The following is a 21,357-nucleotide window of genomic DNA, read 5'->3' as shown; positions in this document are numbered from 1 at the left end:
ATTAAGATCAACAAGGAAGATAATTTTTGTGGCCCTCACCCAACTTGCAAGATTCCCAGAAGAGGCGTCCAGCTGGGCTTTGTCGGGAAGAGATAGAAACACCCACCCACCCCCAAGCTGATCCAGCCCGCCCAGGTCCCATTTCTCGATAATCTAATTGCCCTGATCGGAGCAATAAATAAAAGAGGAGAAATGAGCATGTGGAGAGGGGAGGGAGACCGAGAGAGAGGGATTCGAGACGAGGAGCAGTGGAAAATCTTGAGAAATGATGTAAGAGAGAGCAGAGGCAGGGATTGGAGTGCAGGAGCGCCTTCAGAGACTATAAAAACTCCGAGAGAAAAGTGAACATCAGAGATAAGTGAAGAGGAACCAGCTTGGAAGGACCAGGGGTTTTTCTGGAAGATTTGAAGGACTGATCTTCCAAGCCTCCTCCATTCAAGGTGAGTGAGCAGAGGCCATCTCTCTCTGCGTGTCTTTCTTTTCTTGCAACCCTTTGCTTCCATCCTAGCACTGCTGCTTTTGAAAAGTTCTGCTCAGAACCAGCAAGAATATGCAAAGTCTGCAGAGGGTGACAAGGGGGCTTCCCCCACCTGCACACTGTGTGTCTCACTGCAATTCTCAGACGGGGCTGAAATGGACCAAAATTATCCCAGCGTGTCAAATGGTGGTCTGGAATGGGCTGTTTGCATTGTTCTCAGAGGTGTCTGAATGCAGGGAACGGCAGATCATATTACTTTTATTTATTATTATTGTTTTTAAATGCCTTTGTTCAGCTGATTTTAAAAATGCAGTGTGGGCAATGTGGTGTAGTGGTTAGAGTGTCAGACCTTGGAGACCAGGGTTCGGTTCCCACCTCAGCCATGAAACACACCAGTGGCTTTCGGCCAGTCATCAGCCTAACTTCCCACACAGGGGAAGAAGTACCGCACAGAGCACCTGGAGCTCCTTGGGGGAGAAGGCGGCATATAAATGCAATACATGAATAATAAAATAACTTTGCAACATGATGCCTCTAAAGGAACATGCCAGAGAAGCGAGATGACTCAATAACTTGGTTGCTGTGCTACTGAAAATAATAATAATGGTGTTCTCCGGCTTGCAGAATGGACCAGAAGTGAGAATTTAGCGTAAGGAGAATTTTCTTAGCCGATAAAGTCATCCCCACCCCTTTGATTCATTCTCCGGTGAACTTTAAGAGGAGAAAGCAACCTTCGAAAAGTTAGCTCAGAGTAAGTTCCCACACTAAAAAACAGGAGGGAGGGATGCACACCTGGACTCAGGTATTTCGAACACAGACCCGGATGAAAGTAACAAGACAAACACTCAGCCCACGTGCGACAGTCTTTGCTCATTCTTAGAATCATAGAATTACAGAGTTGGAAGGGACCCCCTGGGGTCATCCAGACCAACCCCCTGCAATGCAGGAATCTCAGCTAAAGCATCCATGACAAGTGGCCAGCCAACCTCTGCTTAAAAACCTCCAAAGGAAGGAGAGTCCACTGTTTCCCAAAGGGGTCCATTCCACTGTATTTTGCTCTCAGAAAGCACTCCCTATGTTTAGCTGGAATCTCCTTCCTTGCAATTTGAATCCACCAGTTCAGGTCCTGCCCTCTGGAGCAGGAGCAGAAAGCAGGCTTGCTCCATCTTCCAGCCCTTCAGATATTTGAAGATGGCTAGCGGATCGCCTCTCCTTGAACTACCAAGGGTAAGAGAACCAACCAAGGGGGGCTTCCCTTGCTAATCTTAACACCTGGGATGATCTGTAGGAAAGGAGTCAGCCTTGCAGATATTAAGGACTCCAAGTAATTTAACAACAACAACAACAACAACAAAAACAACAACAATAATAATATTTTTTTATTTATACCAGTTCAGAAAACCGGGCTCAAGGCAGCTAACAACAAATTTAAAACACTTAATTGATGCAACAAAAATATAAATAAAATACAGTATAAAATACAGTACAAAATGTGAATAACAATAAATTCAGAATTCAAAAATCAATTTAGGGGGGAAATCCATCCAATAAACATTAGATGATCACCAGAGCTAGCTGGCTAAATTAGTCCTACTTGTAGTCCTATGTAGAGATTTAAGCACTAATTTGAGCACCTTGAATTGGTCTGAGAAATTAACCGGCAGTCAATGGGAGTTGTATGACTTCAGGAAGTCCCCTTGGCTAGCAGTCTAGACCAGCTGAAGGTTCTGAACTGTCTTCAAGGGCAGTCCCACTGTGTTGCAGTAGTCCATGGGTAGGCAAACTAAGGCCCGGGAGCCAGATCCGGCCCAATCGCCTTCTAAATCCAGCCCGCGGACAGTCCGGGAATCAGCGTGTTTTTACATGAGTAGAATGTGTGCTTTGATTTAAAATGCATCTCTGGGTTCTTTGTGGGGCATAGGAATTCGTTCATTTTTTTTTTCAAAATATAGTCCGGCCCCCCACAAGGTCTGAGGGACGGTGGACCGGCCCCCCTGCTGCAAAAGTTTGCTGAGCCCTGCAGTAGTTCATCCCAAAGGTTGCTAGAGCACAATGGACAAGTCATCTCTGTTCAAAGGGGGATGTAGATGGCAGCTTTGGGAAACAGCACTTTTGAGAATATAAGACGAGGCTGCAGGATCTCAAGGAACCAGGAGTAAGAAGCATCTCTGCCTCCACATGCAAAGGGCAGAGCATAGCCATCCTGGCTCATAGCCATCGATAGCCCTTGAAACTGTCTAATTCTCTTTTAAAACCATCTCAGCCATTGCTATCTCCTGTGGGAGTGAGTTCCACAGTTGAATTCTGCCGCATGAAGAAATCCTTTCTTTCCTCTGCCTTGAACCTTGCAACATTCAGCTTCACTGGGTGTACCTTTAGTCTGAAGGGGACCCCAATAAGGCTGTTGAAACTGGAGGGTGGCCTGCGAGGAGAAGGAGCAATTGGATTCCTGCAGTTCAGGGGGCTGGACTAGATGACCCCTGGGAACCCTTCAGTTCTACGATTCTCGGTCTAATCCTGCTGTATTGGCCACCTTTTACCCCTGTAGCAGCTGCTCCTCTCTCTTGGCCTCTGATCCAACCACCACAATCTCCTAAACACAGCCACACTTTAATGGACCTAATCTTGATTTTAAGAGCCAATGGCTAAATATAGTATAAATAAATACGGAAGGAAGCAAAGTCAAATATAACCTTGCGCCACCCCTGTTTCAGCAGAGGACTTTTGCCAAGATGTGCCCACAGCCTCGTGTGAGCCCTGAAGTGTTGACACCCGGAGTCGGGTTTTTGAGTAGATCCTAGCTATTTTTGTTCAAATAGGAATTTTCGTCCCCTGAATACTTAGCCTTGTGAGATGATATTTCCCTTTCTGATCCTGTTCAATATCTCTGGCTGCAGTTGGCTCAGCCAGCCGTCCAAGCTGAATGTCAGAAGACGCAAGAAAGGTAAAAGAAAGGACTTCTTCGCACAGTGCATAGTTAAATTGCGGAACTCACTTCCTCAGGAGGCTGTGACACCAACCAACTTGGATGCCCTTAAAAGAGGGTTGGGCCAATTCATGGAGGAGCTGTGGGCTATCATTGGCCATGCAATAAATAAATTGAGGTCTTATATATGCAATAAATGTTCATAAATGTAACAAGCAAACACGTACATAAAGATATAAACCACATGTCTAAAGCAGCACAGGAAAACAGCCCTGGAACCATTTTGGCTCCCAGACTGACCAAATGGTTTCTTTGCAAGGTCGAAGGAAAATGGAAAAGCCTCCCCATTGTCTTGTCCTTCACAAAACTGGTCTTAAGGGCATGTCCGTGTATGAATAGGGTGAGCCTGTGACTTGGCTCAGGAACTAAGTATTTATCATTACAAAAGACTGACCAGGCTCCCCAGGGTATCCAAAGAAGTAAACATTAACAGGTAACCTGCCAGACAGGAGGTAAACAATGCACTCAGATTTCTGCTGTAGACCGCCCTTTCTGTGAAGTAGGTATGATGTATCTGGGGTGGTCTTGGACTCCAGGGTAGGCAATTTCAAAAGTCTATATAAAGACTTGCACACCATTCTTCTGGGTTCCTCCTCCCTCCTGTATGTGGGGAGTGAGGACCCTGTTGCAACAGATCAATAAAGATCAGGCTTACTAGCTGCTTTGCTTCTCAATATTCTCTGCTTGGCCTCTGTTCTTTTCTCCAACCGATGGAGAACCTGCAAAGGACTCTAAAAGGGCTCTTGTGTCCCCCATAAGGGAATAAGGGCAGATTTTTGTTTATTACAGCACTAGCTGGGATGCGAAGGAAGAACGTTGCTCTTGTGTTTGAATCCTGCTTTTGGGTTTCTCACTGGGGAATCTGGTCAGCTGCTGTGAGAAGAGAGTGCTGGACTCCGTGGGCCATTGGCCTGATCCAAGCAGGCTTTTCTTATGTTCCTATCATTTCATTCCCGCCTAATTCCTTTCTGGATTAACCACCTGAATGATCCCAACCAGTCAGGATTCACGGCACAACCTTGCCAATTAGGGTTGGCCACACAGCGATATCGCCAAGGACAAGCAAAGGCGATTCTAACAAAAAAGAAAGAAAGAAAGAAAGAAAGAAAGGGAACTTTTTTTTCCCAGAGCTGCTGGAAAATTGCCCAAAAGTCACAGCTTCTAAGAAAAACAACCACCTCAGGTTGTTTTGGCTCATTTCCAGTGTTAACGAAAGGAAGTGTGTTTTCTCAAGTCTCGGACATCCTGACACAGGGTTTAAGTAAATGATTGATGGTGCGTTCTGCAAGATGTCTTTTCTCGTAAGCCCTCAGGATCAAAGCCTTATTTTTTTTATAAAAATAAAATAGCAAACTACTCGTGGCTCATCTTTCTCCCGGGATATAAGAGCAAAATTGCCCTTTTCACGTCAACATAGCGGTTATTTTCCCTTCTCTCTTGGCTTTTGCTAAACAAGGAATTTCAGAAGTTACCAAAATGCTGAAATTCTTGCCATCTCAGAGTTCCTGTCATTAACACCTACCAGCCCTCGAGTTCAAGAAAGTGGATGGAAATTCGGGGGGGGGGCAGATAGTTCAATTCTAAGTTCATTACATGCCCATGAAGCTGGTGTGAATTATGGTTATGATTATGATTATTACATTTGTATCCTGTTATTTTCTCCAAGGAGCTCAAGGTGGCTTAGAAGTTCTCCCCTTCCTCATTTATCCTACACAAAAACCCTGTGAGGAAACTGAGGCTGAGAGGCAGTGACTGGCCCAAGGACACCCAATGAGCTTCAGGGCCAAGAAGAGATTTGAACCCGGGTCCCCTTAGTCCTAGTCCGACACTCTAAGCCTGGATTTTCTTGGGGGAAAGGGTAGGATGTAAATGCAATGAATCATAATAAAAATAATACCAAGGAAAACAACAACTTCACAGCACTATAAAGCAGTACAGCGGTACCTCGGAAGTCGAACGGAATCAGTTCCGGAAGTCCATTCGACTTCCAAAACGTTTGAAAACCAAAGCGTGGCTTCCGATTGGCTGCAGGAAGCTATTGCAGCCAATTGGAGGCCATGGAAGCCCCGCTGGACGTTCGGCTTCCAAAAATAGTTTTCAAACCAGAACACTCACTTCCGGGTTTGCGGCATTCGGGAGCCAAAACGTCCGAGAACTGAGCTGTTCGAAAACCAAGGTACAGCTGTAATGTGAGCAAACTGTGAGTGCATTTCCCAATAGAAGGAAAGGAGGAAGAAATCTCTCTGCAGCTTCTCCTTTTCACCTGGCCAAAGAAGAAGAAAGTCAGGTTGGCATCTGCCTGGTTCTTCTTCGGAAGAGGAGAGAGTTGCAGCTTCAGCCTGTGGTGATTGAATGGGCCCAGGATGGTCTTAGAATCCTAGAACCATTGGGCTGGAAGGGACCCCAAGGGTCATCTAGTCCAACCCCCAGGAATCACAGCTAAAGGATCCATGACAGATGGCCACCCAACCTCTGTTCGAAACCTTCCAAGGAAGGAGAGTCCATCACTCTCAGAGGGAGCCTGTTCCAATGTCAGGTGTCTTTTATTTTCAGAAAGCGAATTCTACTTTCCTTGGTTGTCATTGAAATGCAACGGTTGGGGTCCTCCCCTGTGGAGCAGCAGAATACAAGCTTGCTCCAACTTCCATGTCGGATATTTCATAGAATGATAAAACCATCAGGTTGGAAGGGGAAGCCAAGGGGCATCTAGTCCAACCCCCTGCGATGCAGGAATCTCAGCTAAAGGACCCCGTCAGACAGCCACCCAACCTCTGCTTTAAAACCTTTCCAAACATAACGAGTTCCTGTAAGAATGTGATGTTGCCTCATTCATTTTGGATCAGCTTTGTTCTCAAATTGAGGATGAACCATCCCATAATAAAGATGTCAAGGACTTGCTGCCCACTTCTGGTGCAACCTGGCAAAGCAGTCTTCCCAATTCTAGAAGTCTGGTGTTGTCGGAGAGCTGATTTCAGTGGGGAAAGGCCTAGATACCGGATAGGACTGTGTGTCAGTTTAGCACACCTGGACCTGCATAGAATACCGTCTGGTCAACCAGTGTTGCCTAGTGGTTAGAGGGTTAGACTAGGACCTGAGAGAACAGGGTTCAAATCATCCGCTGAGCCACAAAGTCCACTGGGTGACTTTGGCCCAGTCACTATCTCTCAGCCCAGCTTACTTCACAGGGTTGTTGTTGTAAGGATAAAAGAGAGAAGGGCAGAAATGTCTAAGCCGCCTTGTGCTCTTTGGAGAAAAGGTGAGATATAGATCTAACAGTGGATGATTTGAACCTTGTGTGCAGCTGCCCCTGGACTATAAGACTACAAGGTCAGACTGACAATAATTTGCAGGATTTCCATTGGTTGCTACTCAGAAACATTGCTGCCATCTCTCCTGAAGCAGGGAGTTCCATAGTTCAACAATTATTATTATTTATTATTTTATTATTATTATTGCATCTGAAGGCAGCCCTGTTTAGGGAAGCTTTTAATGACTGATCTTTTAATGCATTTTTAATCTTTTGTTGGAAGCCGCCCAGAGTGGCTGGGGAAACCCAACCAGATGGGTGGGGTAGAAATAATAAAAATTATTATTATTATTATTATTATTATTATTATTATTATTATTATGTGTTCAACCAGCTAGTTGCAGGGCAAGGCTGAAGACCCCTGGCAACCCGTAAGCAGAGCTTGGCCGTTTACCTTTCCCACCTCTTCCACTCCCAGAGTTACCTGAATTGTGTTGAAGTCAAATGCCTTTTTGCACTTCTGGACCTCTCTGTTTATTTTGATTAGCGTACAGGGGCTTATTTTTAGCTCGCCGGGATGAATGAACAGCAGCGCAGATGTTTCGCCGTGAAGGGGAAAAAAGTGTGTGTTTAACCTTGCCACTTATTTTTACGTCCCCCGCCCCCACTTCCGTAGGCAGATAATCAGGATGTGGGTTCCTTGCGCAGCGATAGGCTGCAGTTTCTCAGTTTGGAGGGGCAGAAACCTGCATAAAAATTCAAAGGACACAAGACACCGTCTTATACTGAGTCAGACCGTCATGCCAACCCGATGAGTGTGGCCTGCACTTACCTGAGCTCCCAGCCTCACTGGGAGAATCATAGAATTGTAGAGTTGGGAGGGACCTCCAAGGATCATCTAGTCCAACCCCCCTGCGGCGCAGGAGTGCAAAGCAGATATACTCTGTTGCTGAGATTTGCCCTTTCGCCAGGGGCCGTAGAGGAAGGCAAAGAAGAACATCAGAAGAGCCTGAGGATGAGGCCAATGGCAGATCCAGTACTGCATTACCCAAAGGGAGATTAAAGATTTTCTGACGGTAAGAGCCATTCAACAGACTTCCTCGGGAGGTGGTGGGCTCTACCTTCCTTGGAGCTTTTTAAGCAGAGGTCGGGTTGCCATCTGTCAGGGATGCTTGAGCTGAGATTCCTGCCTTGCAGGGGGTGGACTAGATGGCTCTCGGGGGTCCCTTCCAACGCCATGATTCTGCAAACCTGATCTCACCATGACAAAGATTCCTGTGAGAAACCCACATGCAGGATCCAAGCACAAGAGGAACACTCTCCTCTGGTTTCCAGCCAGTGTCGGATTTACATATAAGCTATATAGCTTGGGGGGGGGGGTAATACTTCTTAATTGTATTTCAGATCAACAATTACTTGGATAAAACACATATTTTGTGATGTGCAAATGGCTTGAGATACCTATGAGGTCCATAAATAACCATACAGCATATATTCAACACAAAAACAGCAACCATTTGTTGTGGACAAAGAGCAGCTGGACATAAAAAGGGCCCCATTGCCTTCAGGAGCTGAGGGCCACATCAAACCTAAATCTGGCCCTGTTTACAGCAACTGAAATTCAGAAGCATTGCTGCCGCCAACTGTGGGGGCAGAAGGCAGCCATTGTGGGTATGTGAACAACCTGAGTCTGGTCCCCATCAGCCTCTGCAAGATGGGCCAGAGGACAGGGACGCCAGCCGTGGATCACTGGTCAAAGTTTCTAGGATGCCATAACCATCGAAAAGAGTTCTGCCAGAACACCAGGACCGAGAAGGTCCAATATCCTCCCTCCCCATATTTTGTTACCCCCTGGATGGGATGGAGAAGCTGCAGGGGTGGTTTTGGGCTACCCTTAGATATGTCTCAGCATATACAAATATATTCTGAGTGTGTATGGTTGTTTCATAACATTTAATACACAGCAGTGGAGTTCTAGATTTACAGAGGGTGCTGTGGGTTAAACCACAGAGCCTAGCACTTGCTGATCAGAAGGTTGGCAGTTCAAATCTCCGTGACGGGCTGAGCTCCCGTTGCTCGGTCCCTGCTCCTGCCAACCTAGCAGTTTGAAAGCACACCAAAGTACAAGTAGATAAATAGGTACTCTCCGGCGGGAAGGTAAACGGTGTTTTCGTGCACTGCTCTGGTTCGCCAAAAGCGGCTTAGTCCTGCGGGCCACATGACCCGGACGCTGTACGCCGGCTCCCTCGGCCAATAAAGCGAGATGAGCGCCGCAACCCCAGAGTCGGCCATGACTGGACCTAATGATCAGGGGTCCCTTTACTTTTACTAGATATGTCTCAGCATCTACAAATATATTCCGAGTATGTATGGTTGTTTTGTAACATTTAAAACACAGCAGTGGGGTTCTAGATTTACAGAGGAATATCTAAAGCTTTTATCAGCAGAGAGAAAACTCTTTCTCCATAATAATAATGATGATGATAATAATTTATTATTTGTACCCCGCCCATCTGGCTGGGTTTCCCCAGCCACTCTGGGCGGCTTCCACAAAGACCAAAAATACACTAAAATGTCATACATTAAAAACTTCCCTTAAGATGTCTTCTGAATGTCAGGTAGTTGTTTCTTTCCTTGACATCTGGTGGGAGGGTGTTCCACAGGGCGGGTGCCACCACGGAGAAGGCCCTCTGCCTGGTTCCCTGTAGCTTTGCAATGAGGGAACTGTCAGAAGGCCCTCGGCACTGGACCTCAGCGTCCGGGCTGAACGATGGGGGTGGAGACGCTCCTTCAGGTATACTGGGCCCATGGCTTCCTTTGCTGAAGAATCCCAGGACCGTCACCCAGGAATTTTCATAGTATCATCAAATTGTAGAGTTGGAAGGGAACTCCAAGAGCCAGCTAGCAATGCAGGGATCTCAGCTCAAGCATCCATGACAGATGGCCTCAGCTTAAGCACCACCAATGAAGGAGAGTTCACCCCCTTCCAGGGGGTCCCTTACCGCCAGAAAGTTCTTCCTAACCTTTACTTGCTCTCTCCCTTCTCCTCTTTAATTTCTGCAAAGCTTGTCTCTTTGATGCCAGCTGAAGTCCTTGCTTCGGGATCACATTCACCCAGTGCTTTACCAACTGCACTGGCTCCCGGTGGAGTACAGGGTCAGGTTCAAGGTGCTGGTTTTAACCTTTAAAGCCCTTTGTGGCTTAGGGCCCTCGTATTTACGGGACCGCCTCTCCTGGTCTGCCCTGCAGAGGACCTTAAGTTCCACGAATAACAACACCTTGGAGGTCCCAAGTCAAAAGGTGGTTAGATTGGTCTCTACTAGGGCCAGGGCCTTTTCAGTACTGGCCCCGACTTGGTGGAATGCTCTGTCACAAGAGACTAGGGCCCTGCGGGACTTGACATCTTTCTGCAGGGCCTGCAAGACGGAGCTGTTCCACCAGGCCTTTTGGTTTGGACTCAGTCTGACCCTTATGTTTCCCTCACCTTATGGTTTTGATCTATGGGCTACTGTTAAAATGAGATTTCATTTTAACTTGTATTTTAAATTGGTTTCTCCCCCCTCTATTATGTTTTCATTGTAATTTTACTGGTGTTAGCTGCCCTGAGCCCGGCTCTGGCTGGGGAGGGTGGGGTATAAATAAAAATTTGTTATTATTATTATTATTATTATTATTATTATTATTAATTCACCCAGGGATTTTAAACAGCTTGGATTTTCTAAAATTATAATCTCTGCTTCTTCCATTACCATTTCTAGTTTACCATATTGTTAGTTTATTTCCCTGCTTCCTCCACCCGAAAGGAGAAATTTCCATTTTGTTGGCATTGCATTTTAAAATATGGCACTTTCTTCTTTCGATGGTTGCACACACCTGAGAACAGACCATACTGAGTTGCCGTGCAAGTGTAGCTGATAATACCTGAGTCAATAAATGCGCACCTTGAACTTCCCCCTGCTTGGAGTGGGCACCCAGCTGTGTGGGACTGGACCGGGCAAAGGACTGTGGCGCTGCTTTCTTTTGCAGATGCTGCGTTGCCAGCGAGCGGCTGGGTACCTCGTCTTGGCCATCACCCTCTTCCAGTGGCAATCCAGGACAACTTTCCAGGTAGCGGCATTGCAAGAGGTAAGTGGTGATCTCAAAAAAGGCCCAATTATTTCTGGCAAGCCCAAATTTCTGCACTGAAGACGTTCTCCTATGGCTGGGATTTCTTATTTCAAAGCGCCCTCGAGCGGTCAGAGTTAAAATCTCTCTCTCTCTTTTTAAATGCTCTTTATAGCAGTTTGAAAAGACCATAAGAAGAGTTTTACTGCCACCAATCCTCCTTCTTCCTCTATGCTAGAGGCAAGGACAATTAAAAGAGGAATAGGCAAATTCCAGGAGGAGGAGAAGGTTGTCAGTAGCTCAGGTGGTGCCAGGTCAGCACTGAAGTCATAAGTCTCCAAAGCCAGAGAAGTAAACTCTTTACTCAACTAAACCCAAATACAGCTCAGGTCCACACAACCCTTTTTTATTATTATTAAAGTATTTGCAGATTGATCAATATAGATCACTTAAATTCCAGCCAGGAAATAATTACCTGTGTCCATTTTGGCTAATACCTTAATCAAAAATAACCAAGGCTTTCTCCACATCTAAAAATATTAATACGGCCTGTTTTTCATTTCTCACTTCCAAATACTCTATTAGTTTAATTACATTTCTTATATTGTCTTTCATTTGTCAGCTTGGTGAGAACCCGACTTGGTCTCTGTGGACTGACACAATCAGTGTCTTTTTTAATCTATTTGTTGTTGTTGTTGTTTAGTCATTTAGTCGTGTCCGCCTCATCATGACTCCCTGGACCAGAGCACGCCAGGCACTCCTGTCTTCCACTGCCTCCCGCAGTTTGGTCAAACTCATTCTGGTAGCTTTGAGAACACTGTCCCACCATCTCGTCCTCTGTCGTCCCCTTCTCCTTGTGCCCCCCATCTTTCCCAACATCAGGCTCTTTTCCAGGGAGTCTTCTCTTCTCATGAGGTGGCCAAAGTATTGGAGCCTCAGCTTCAGGATCTGTCCTTCCAGTGAGCACTCAGGGCTGATTTCCTTCAGAATGGAGAGGTTTGATCTTCTTGCAGTCCATGGGACTCTCAAGAGTCTCCTCCAGCACCAGAATTCAAAAGCATCTATCCTTCGGCGACCAGCCTTCTTTATGGTCCAGCTCTCACTTCCATACATCACTACTGGGAAAACTATAGCTTTAACTATACGGACCTTTGTTGGCAAGGTGATGTCTCTGCTTTTTAAGATGCTATCTAGGTTTGTCACTGATTGATAATTATAGTAATCCATAAATAATAGCTGGAAGATCATTCTTTTCTCCTTTGCAGCAGCCTTCGGCTCCTTCCTCCCCCCTGGGTGAGGGTCGCCTGTCCCTGTCTGGCCAGGAGAAGCCAGCTGCCGACCTGGTTGCAAAACTTCTCCTCTTCAACGAGCTGGTGTCCCTCGAAAATGATGTCATCGAGACGAAAAAGAAGCGGAGTTTCTCGGGGTTTGGATCCCCTCTCGACAGGCTTTCGGCCGGCTCCCTGGACCTGAAAGCCAAGCAGAGGTGAGCTGTGAGGAAGAACTGGATCTCAGAGTCATGGAACTGCAGAAGAGACCCAAAGGTTGCTTTCTATGTTCAGGAATAACTCTGCACATGCTTAAATTGCACTCCCTTATGGATGCCTGATACGGAAGGGGGGGCAGGGCTGGGTGGCAGAGCAGCCTCGCACCCAGATTTTACTGTAACAATGCCGGTAGTTTTGTAAGCAAGAATGTGTGTACAACGAAGGACTCACCCAAATCGGAACAAATAGCAATCATGTTTTTCACGGACTGCTGTTTGTTCCAATTTAGCGCTAATGAGCGGGTTTTGGTGGGTGGGAAGAGAAGCAGTGCAAAGGCAAGGCCACTGTGCCTAGGAAGCATGGGACTAGTGGGAAGGAGCTCAGACCCGTGTCTTCCAAGCAGGGGACAAGCCGAAGAGGGCTTGCAATGCTAAAGCAAATTTGAAATAATATGCATCGCACACTTCTGCACCGTACATAAATTAATTTGCTCATACTCAAAATACAAATGGAGGTAGCGATTTGTCAAAGGAAGCAGAAAGCTTTCCACCAGCCTTCCCCAACCTGGTGCCCTCCAGCTGTTTTGAACTATGGAGCTCATCAGCCCCAACAAGCAAGATTGAGTCATGCTGTTCTTCTTTGGCCATCCCTCGTAGATGAGTCAGATTGACTTCCATGAACACAGTTTTAACAATGAGTCTGAAAGTGACTGTGGAGGCCAATTCTGGATCCACACATCCTTCCACAGTGGGGACATAGCTTTCCGGGTTGGAGTTGATCACAGTGTAGATTTGCCAAGCGTGGCTTCCTCTTAGCACGTGTCTCCCTTGCATCCTGAGTTCGAGTGTCTTCAAAGCCTGTGGTGCCTTTGGTCAAGGCTGTTCTCCAACTGGAGCGCTCGCAGGCTAGTGTTTCCCAGTTGTCGGTGTTTATACTACTTTTTTTAGCTTTCCCTTGAGATCTTTAAACCTCTTTTGTTGACCACCAGCATTACACTTTCCATTTTTAAGTTTGGAATAGAGTAGTTGCTTTGGAAGACGATCATCAGGCAACTGCACAACATGACCAGTCCAACAAAGTTGGTGTTGAAGAATCATGGCTTTCACACTGGTGATCTTCATTCTTCCAGTACACTGGCACTAGTTCACCTGTCTTCCCAAGTGTTGTGTAAAAATTTTCAGAGACCTGGTTGATGGAATCTTTTGAGGAGTTGCCATTTAGAAGCCAACTTTGTTTCACAAAGGGACGCAGGTGGCGCTGTGGGTTAAATCATAGAGCCTAGGCTTGCCGATCAGAAGTTCGGCGGTTTGAATCCCCACGACGGGGTGAGCTCCCGTTGCTTGGTCTCTGCTCCTGCCAACCTAGCAATTCGAAAGCACTTCAAAGTGCAAGTAGATAAATAGGTACCACTCCGGCAGGAAGGTAAACGGCGTTTCCGTGCGCTGCTCTGGTTCGCCAGAAGCGGCTTAGTCATGCTGGCCACATGACCCGGAAGCTGCCCGCCGGCTCCCTCTGCCAATAAAGTGAGATGAGCGCCGCAACCACAGAGTCGGTCACGACTGGACCTAATGGTCAGGGGTCCCTTTATCTTTATGTTTCACAAGCATACAGTGAAGATTGAGCCTTGCTGTAGCTTGACATGGCCACAAGAGGGAGCCCGTCCCCACCAAATGCGCTCTGCCAATGAACTTTGCTCTGTGGAAACCCTGTGAAAGCGACAGTCGCAAATGCGTTCCAATTCCAATTCCAACAGAGGTCTTGCGCATGCTGGATCCTAGCACTCATTGCACTAGTTCTAATGTTTATAAGGCCGCAAGAAGAGGCTGGTGGATCAGGCCCACGGCCCATCTAGTCTAGCCTCTATTTCTCACAGGGCCCAGAGAGGACCCAAAATGAGAAACCTGCAAGCAGAATTCGAACACAAGAGCAACACTCTTCCCTCCTGTGGTTTCCAGCACCTGGGATTCAGAATCATCACTGCTTCCAGCTGTAGAGGCAGAGAAGAACCAGGCTGGCTAGGATCCATCCACAGTTTTAAAAGAATAAATTCATGGCCAGGAAGGATATCTAGGTTACTGGCCATCACTGCTTCCTGCGGAAGTGAGTTCCAGGGTTCAGCTATGCTCTGAGTAAAGAAGGACTTTCTTTTCTCTGCCCTAAACCTTCCAACAACCGGGACGCGGGTGGCGCTGTGGGTTAAACCACAGAGCCTAGGACTTGCTGATCAGAAGGTCGGCGGTTTGAATCCCCGTGACGGGGTGAGCTCCCGTTGCTCAGTGCCTGCCAACCTAGCAGTTCGAAAGCACGTCAAAGTGCAAGTAGATAAATAGGTACCGCTCCAGCGGGAAGGTAAACGGCGTTTCCGTGCGCTGCTCTGGTTCGCCAGAAGTGGCCCAGTCATGCTGGCCACATGACCCGGAAGCTGTACGCCGGCTCCCTCAGCCCATAGAGCGAGATGAGCGCCACAACCCCAGAGTTGGCCTAATGGTCAGGGGTCCCTTTACCTTTATCTTAAACCTTCCAACATTCGGCTTCGCTGGATGATCATGAGTTCTAGTACCATGAGGGAGAAAGCCATTCTCTATTCACTTCCCCCAGGCCATGAATAATTTTATAAGCATCTGTACACAGAACTTCCTCGCAAAAGAGTCATCTCAGCCCCCTGACGGTTTTGGTGCAGGGCTTGTCTGGTGGGAGCGCTAAACATCTGGAGGGCACCACTTTGGGGGTGGTTAGGATGGAGCGTAGGCAAAAAAGGGGCATTGGGATATCCCAATTAATTGCATCTCATTCCGCAGGAAAGTTGTGGAAATTCCAAAGAGGCGGTTTGGAATCCCCCTTGACCGGATCGGAGTGAACCGTCTGAGCAACACCAGAGGTTAGCAGACGTGGGTAAGACAAAAGTGGACTTGCAGGGCCTGTTCCTTGGCTGCAGCCTGTTATTATTATTATTATTATTATTATTATTATTATTATTATCCCGCCCATCTGACTGGATTGCCCCAGCCACTCTGGGCGGCTTCCAACAGACAGGCAGCTTCCAGGGGGTTGGAAATTATTCTGCGTATCTGTTTCTTCCCCGCCTCCTTCAAATGAGCCAACAGCGTGATGCGGCAGCAAAAAAAGCTAATGCGATTCTAGGCTGCATCCACAGAAGTCTAGTGTCCAGATCAAGGGAAGTCATAGTCCCACTCTATTCTGTCTTGGTCAGACCACACCTGGAGTGCTGGGTCCAGTCAGTGGCATATTTGGAGCTTTTGGACTTCAGTGGCACCCTTTGCGACACCAAAATTCAGGGCCACCCCCTGCTGCCTCTAGCCTTCCATTTTACATCATTGTTGCAGCCCCCCCCCCAAGAGCCCCCTCTCAGATCAGAGCCCATTGCGAGTGAGATGGTCACACTGCCCCCAATCCGCCTCTGGCCCAATTCTGGCCCAATTCAGAAGGCTATTGACAGGCTGGGGAGCATGAAGGGGAGGGTGACTAAGATGATCAAGGATCTAGAAGCCAATAATAATAATAATAATAATTTATTATTTACCGGTATACCCCGCCCATCTGGCTGGGCTTCCACAGCCACTCTGGGCGGCTTCCAACAAAATATTAAAATACAGTAATGCATCAAACATTAAAAGCTTCCCTAAGCAGGGCTGCCTTCAGATGTCTTCTAAAAGTCTCGTAGTTGTTCTCTTTGACATCTGATGGGAGGGCGTTCAACAGGGAGGGCGCCACTACTGAGAAGGCCCTCTGCCTGGTTCCCTGTAACTTGGCTTCTCGCAGAGAGGGAACCGCCAGAAGGCCCTCAGAACTGGACCTCAGTGTCCGGGTAGAACGATGGAGGTGGAGACGCTCCTTCAGGTATACAGGACTGAGTCTGTTTAGGGCTTTCAAGGTCAGCACCAACACTTTGAATTGTGCTCGGAAATGTCCTGGGAGCCAATGTAGGTGTTTCAAGTTATGTGGCCTCGGCGGCTGCCCCCACTCACCAGTCTAGTTGCCGCATTCTGGATTAATTGCAGTTTCCAGGTCACCTTCAAAAGTTGCTCCACGTAGAGCACATTGCAGTAGTCCAAGCGGGAGATAACCAGAGCATGCACCACTCTGGTGAGACAGTCCGCGAGCATGTAGGGTCTCATCCTGTGCACCAGATGGAGCTGGGAGACAGCTGCCCTGGACACAGAATTGACCTGCGCCGCCATGGACAGCTGTGAGTCCAAAATGACTCCCAGGCTGCGCACCTGATCCTTCAGGGGCACAGTTACCCCATTCAGGACCAGGGAGTCCTCCACACCCGCTTGCCTCCTGTGCCCCAAAAACAGAAACCAAGGAAGAGTTGGGGGAGCTAGGTATTGCTATCAGGCCTAGGCGTGACGTCAAGAGGCAGGGAGTTCCAAAGTGCATGACAATGACCAGGTGTGCTGCCTTGCCCCCGTTCCAGGCCCCACATGCAATGTGATAGACAACAATCCCATGACTGCAAACACAGAGCAGGAATTCTAACAGGGCTTCCATATTGCAGGGCACACCCACAAGAAGCTAAAAAGAAAACAGCCAAGAGGAGCCCTCAAACATCCTTAATCCAGCTTGAAAAGCTCTAACTGGGAGGAGGCTCTGCTAATGTCCAGTTGGGGGCTTTACAATGGGGACATCTTGGTTGACCCCCATGAGAACAGAATGGTGGATCAGATGTGCCTTGGGCCTGATGAGAGCATCCAAAGAGCCTGGCTGGATCAGGCCCAAGGTCCATGCAGTCCAGCATCCTGTTCTCAGCAGTGGCCGACCAGGTACCTCTTTGGGGAAACCTTGAAAGAGGACCTAGGCACAAAAGCCCTCTTCTCGCCTCCTGTGGCTTCCAGCAAGAGCTGTTCAAGCTGTTCAGGAGCTCATTGATCCAGCTACAAGGCTCCCCTTATGGGTTTCTTTTCTCCCCCCCCCCCACAGGTTTGCCCGCCCTGGTGGACGCCCTCCGCAGAACCTCTCCCACTGCCAAAGGCACTTCCGCCAGTCCCACCGCCACTCCCAGGGACTTTGCAGTTCAGAAACAGGCCTCCTAAAACAAAAACAGAAGAAACATGCCTCCAGTTCTCGTTATAGCAGGATCTGCCCACTAGACCAGACTTCCTTCCAGCTGACGCTCTGCTCTCCTGAATAAGGGAACAGAAAGTGGTTTTTTTGTCTGTCTGTCTGCTTGTTTGTTTATATGTATATAACAATTTCATTTGCATGCCACTTTTTTTTATAAAAAAAAGACTTTTGGGAGTCTGTCAACCTAAGAAGGGCTATTAGAATGCAGTGCAGCAAAATAGCAAGGTGGTGTTGTTGACTCTGGAGCCGCATTAATAAGCAAAGCTTCTTATTTCCACACACAAACACACACACACACAACCCCTTGTCACCTGGTTACTGGTCCTCCATCTCAGGTCAGCTCAGGACCTCTGCTAAAGTTAGCATCCTTCCCATAGCTGTCAACTTTTCCCTTTTCTTGCGAGGAATCCTATTCGGAATAAGGGAATTTCCCTTTAAAAAAGGGAAACGTTGACAGCTATGATCCTTCCCAATCATTACGATCCAAGCGCAACCTCCTGGCTGGCATTTCCTTCCTAAAGTTCTCCCTGTCTGGGTCCTGGTGGTGGGGATTTTCTCATGTGGAGCCACCCAAAAATGCTTCTGAGCAGCAATTGCAGGTAAGAGGACCCTGCTGGGTCAGGCCAATAGCTCCTTGAGTCCAGCATTGCCTTCTCCCAGGGGCCAACCAGATGTGAACCCAAGAGCCCTTTCTCCTGCGTTTGCAGGAACTGGTACCCAGAAGCATCCCTGCCTCCAACTGTGGAAGCCCAGCCATCAAGACCAGTAAATAAATAATTAAAAAAAAATTATTTATACCCCGCCTTTCCCGGTTCAGAAAACCAGACTCAGGGCAGCTAACAGCAAATTTAAAACACTTAATTGATCCAACAAAAAACAGCATAAAATACAGTATAAAATGTGAATAACGATAAATTCAGAATTCAAAAATCAATTTAGGGGAGGAAATCCATCCAATAAACATTAGATGACCACCAGGGCTAGTTGGCTAAAGTCCTATTTGGGCCAGCGAGGAGACCAGGGGAGAATTAGCTGTGGGATCCCAGAGCAGGGAATCTTCATAAAAAGGGGAGAAGGAGGGAAGGAAGGGGAATAAAAGATCAGGCTAAGTTGAAGTTGAAAGCCAGGCAGAATAGCTCTGTCTTACAGGCCCTGCGGCAGGAGGTTAAATCCTGCAGGGCCCTGGTCTCATGGGACAGAACATTCCACCAGGTCGGAGCCACCACCGAGAAGGCCCTGGCCCTGGTGGAGAATAATCTGACTTCCTATGGGCCTGGGACCTCTAAACTATGGTTATTCATGGAACTTAAGGTCCTCTGCAGGGCAGACCAGGAGAGGCGGTCCCGTAAATACGAGGGCCCTAAGCCACAAAGGGCTTTAAAGGTTAAAACCAGCACCTTGAACCTGACCTTGTACTCCACCGGGAGCCAGTGCAACTGGTAAAGCACTGGGTGAATATGCTCCCATGGCAGAGACCCCGTGAGGAGCCTTGCTGCAGCATTCTGCACCCGCTGGAGTTTCTGGGTCAGCTTCAAGGGCAGCCCTGCATAGAGCGAATTACAGTAGTCAAGCCTGGAGATGACCATCGCATGGATCACTGTGGCCAGGGCGGGGCGGGAAAGGTAAGGAGCTCTCTCCTCCCCCACGAATTTGTCTCATCCTCTTTTAAAGTGATCCAAGTTGGTGACCATATCACTGCTTCATGTGGGGAAGAGAGAGAGAAACTGCCCCCACAGCAAGTCCTGTCTATCTGGTAAGCAGCTTACGACCATGACAGACACCATGTGGAATCTTAGGAATCTGCCTTGCCTTCTTTCGACAGCCTCTCTCTCTCTGGCTCACAGCCCTGTTCTCATTCTCCGCTTCCCCTCTCCTCTCCTTAGAATCATAGAATTGTAGCATTGGGAGGGGGAACCCACCCGGTCATCTAGTCCAACCCCCTGCAGTGCAGGAATTGCACCTCACTCCCTCCTTAAAGCTGCTTTGCGTGGACACAAAGACCACCACTGATTCTTCCAACTCTGAACTGTCTCTTTTGGTTCGATGCTGGAGACTGAAGCTTGGGGCCTTCTGCATGCAGAGCAGGTGTCCTGTGACTCTTCTTTCCAGATGGTGCCAGTTTCCTCAGCTTTGAAGTTTTGCTTCCTGCAACGTCGTATTTTCTCTTGAACTGCCTTCATTATTTTAACCACTGAAATCTTACATGTTACAAATGGGAAAAGAAACTGGGTGTTTGGGGGAACGACCATGCTTTGTCCTTGTTGATTGAGTCTCTCTCTCTCTCTCCAAGAATAGCTCTGTATTTTCCTGACTTTCCAGATGCTCCTTATTCTAGAGCGATGGAAGAGCTGAATAAACTCCATCATGTTGAAATAAAGCATAATGTGTCATATCTGGCTGCCTATCCTTCTTCCTTCTCCATATTAGCTGTGTTTATAACACAACGTCACTTAGGACAGGGGTGCCCATACTTTTTCCAAAGAGGGCCAGATTTGATGAAGTGAACATGCGTGAGGGCCGACCATTTTGCCTGACGTTTGATTGTTCCCCCAGAGTTGTTGACCTTTTTCCTTTTTTTAGGATTGAAGTTCTTGACCATGTTTTAGGCATAGCTGTCAACCGTCCCTTATCCCAGAGCTGTGTCCCGCTGCTGTCCCTTATTGATGATGTCCCTTAAATTTCCCGGGTTTCAAAGGAAGCAGCTCCTCTCCCTCCCTCCCTGCCGGCCAGGGAGGAGGGAGGCTCCAATTGTGTTGCTTGGCTGCGTTGCTCACCCAATAAGGAGTCTAAGAACGACTGGGGGGTGGAGCTTGCATGCCTTGCGCCGATCAAATCAGCTGCGTTGCCTGGGGACTCGCCTTTGCTCAGCGCTTCCCAGCGGAGAGGTGACGCTGGTTTTCCTTGCTGCATCCCCTTTGCCGGGTTCCTGCGCTGTGGGAACCACCGCTTGAGGCTTCGTTTGGCTGCTGGCTGGGCTTTCTGCCTTTGGCTCGGAGGGGCTCAGAAGCTGAACATACCTGTGCTGGGAAAATCCCTTATTTTGGCTGCTGATCCCTTATTTTTGAGGCTGCTGGTCCCTTATTTTCAAATCTGTAAGTTGACAGCTATGGTTTTAGGATTGTTCCCCCAAAGTTGTTGAGGACAATGCAGGGTCTCACAATCCTTAAGAAATGCCTTTTGGAATAGCGGAAACAATGGGTGGGAGTGAGAGGTGAACAACGGGTGGCTCCCGAGGACCAATCACGCAGTGCGACCACCAGAGACGCACCAATCGCAGCCTGCCCTGCCTGCCTCTAACCTTCCTTGGCAGAGTGTTGGCTCCAGGGGAGAGCCAGCAGAACAGCAGGCAGGTGCTCAGGAGCCGCAACAGATTGATTTTTTCCAAATTGCCTGTGAGGCCTGTTTAAACCGGGCGCCGGGCCACAAATGGCCCCAGGGCCGGACTTTGGACATGCCTGACTTAGGACAACAGTCCTGGGAGGGAAGGCAACAATTCAGCCAAGCAAAGGGTCCCACTGTTAGGATTCCTGCTCCGTGTTTGCAGTCATGGGATTGTTGTCTATCACATGACAGTGTATGTTTTCATTCCACAGAGCGGGAAGTGACGGAGAGAGGATGTTTATGTTCCTGTGTTCCGTGAAGTGGGACTATTGTCCTTTATTCTTTCTCTCTTTGCTGTCTGATGAAAAAGAGGAAGGAGCTAAGTCAGAATGCTCCGAGTGTATTATATGTAAATAAAGTAGATTAGCCAAAATGCTGTGCTAATGAGTTCTGTTACGCAAACTGTGAATCCTCTGCAGGGTCCTAAGTGTGCCGGTGTCTGTTGGCATCGGTCGCTGTGATGTTCGGGCTGAAAAACGCTTTTGAAACTCCCGAACAATTGACCAGGAGGGAGAGAATATGCCAGTCGGGCATGCGTCTCTGCCAGGGTCCTACACGAGAGTAGGACGATCCTAACAGCAGCAACCAA

At 47.9% G+C, this 21,357-nt stretch overlaps 1 protein-coding gene across 1 annotated transcript; it reads left to right on the top strand.

The window, feature by feature from the left end:
- Positions 1 to 221: 221 nt before the first annotated feature.
- Positions 222 to 19,779, top strand: OSTN (osteocrin). Its single transcript, XM_081911429.1, has 5 exons — positions 222 to 440; positions 10,738 to 10,836; positions 12,081 to 12,301; positions 15,101 to 15,180; positions 17,244 to 19,779. The coding sequence occupies exons 2-5, from the start codon at positions 10,738 to 10,740 to the stop codon at positions 17,354 to 17,356; spliced, it is 513 nt and encodes a 170-aa protein (XP_081767555.1). The 5' UTR covers positions 222 to 440; the 3' UTR covers positions 17,357 to 19,779.
- The last annotated feature ends 1,578 nt before the right edge of the window (positions 19,780 to 21,357 follow it).

Source organism: Podarcis melisellensis, assembly GCF_964234715.1.
Source record: "Podarcis melisellensis genome assembly, chromosome: 5".
NCBI lineage: Eukaryota > Metazoa > Chordata > Lepidosauria > Squamata > Lacertidae > Podarcis > Podarcis melisellensis.
The sequence above is the reverse complement of the archived record's forward strand: the minus strand, read 5'-3'. Positions and strand labels throughout refer to the sequence as shown.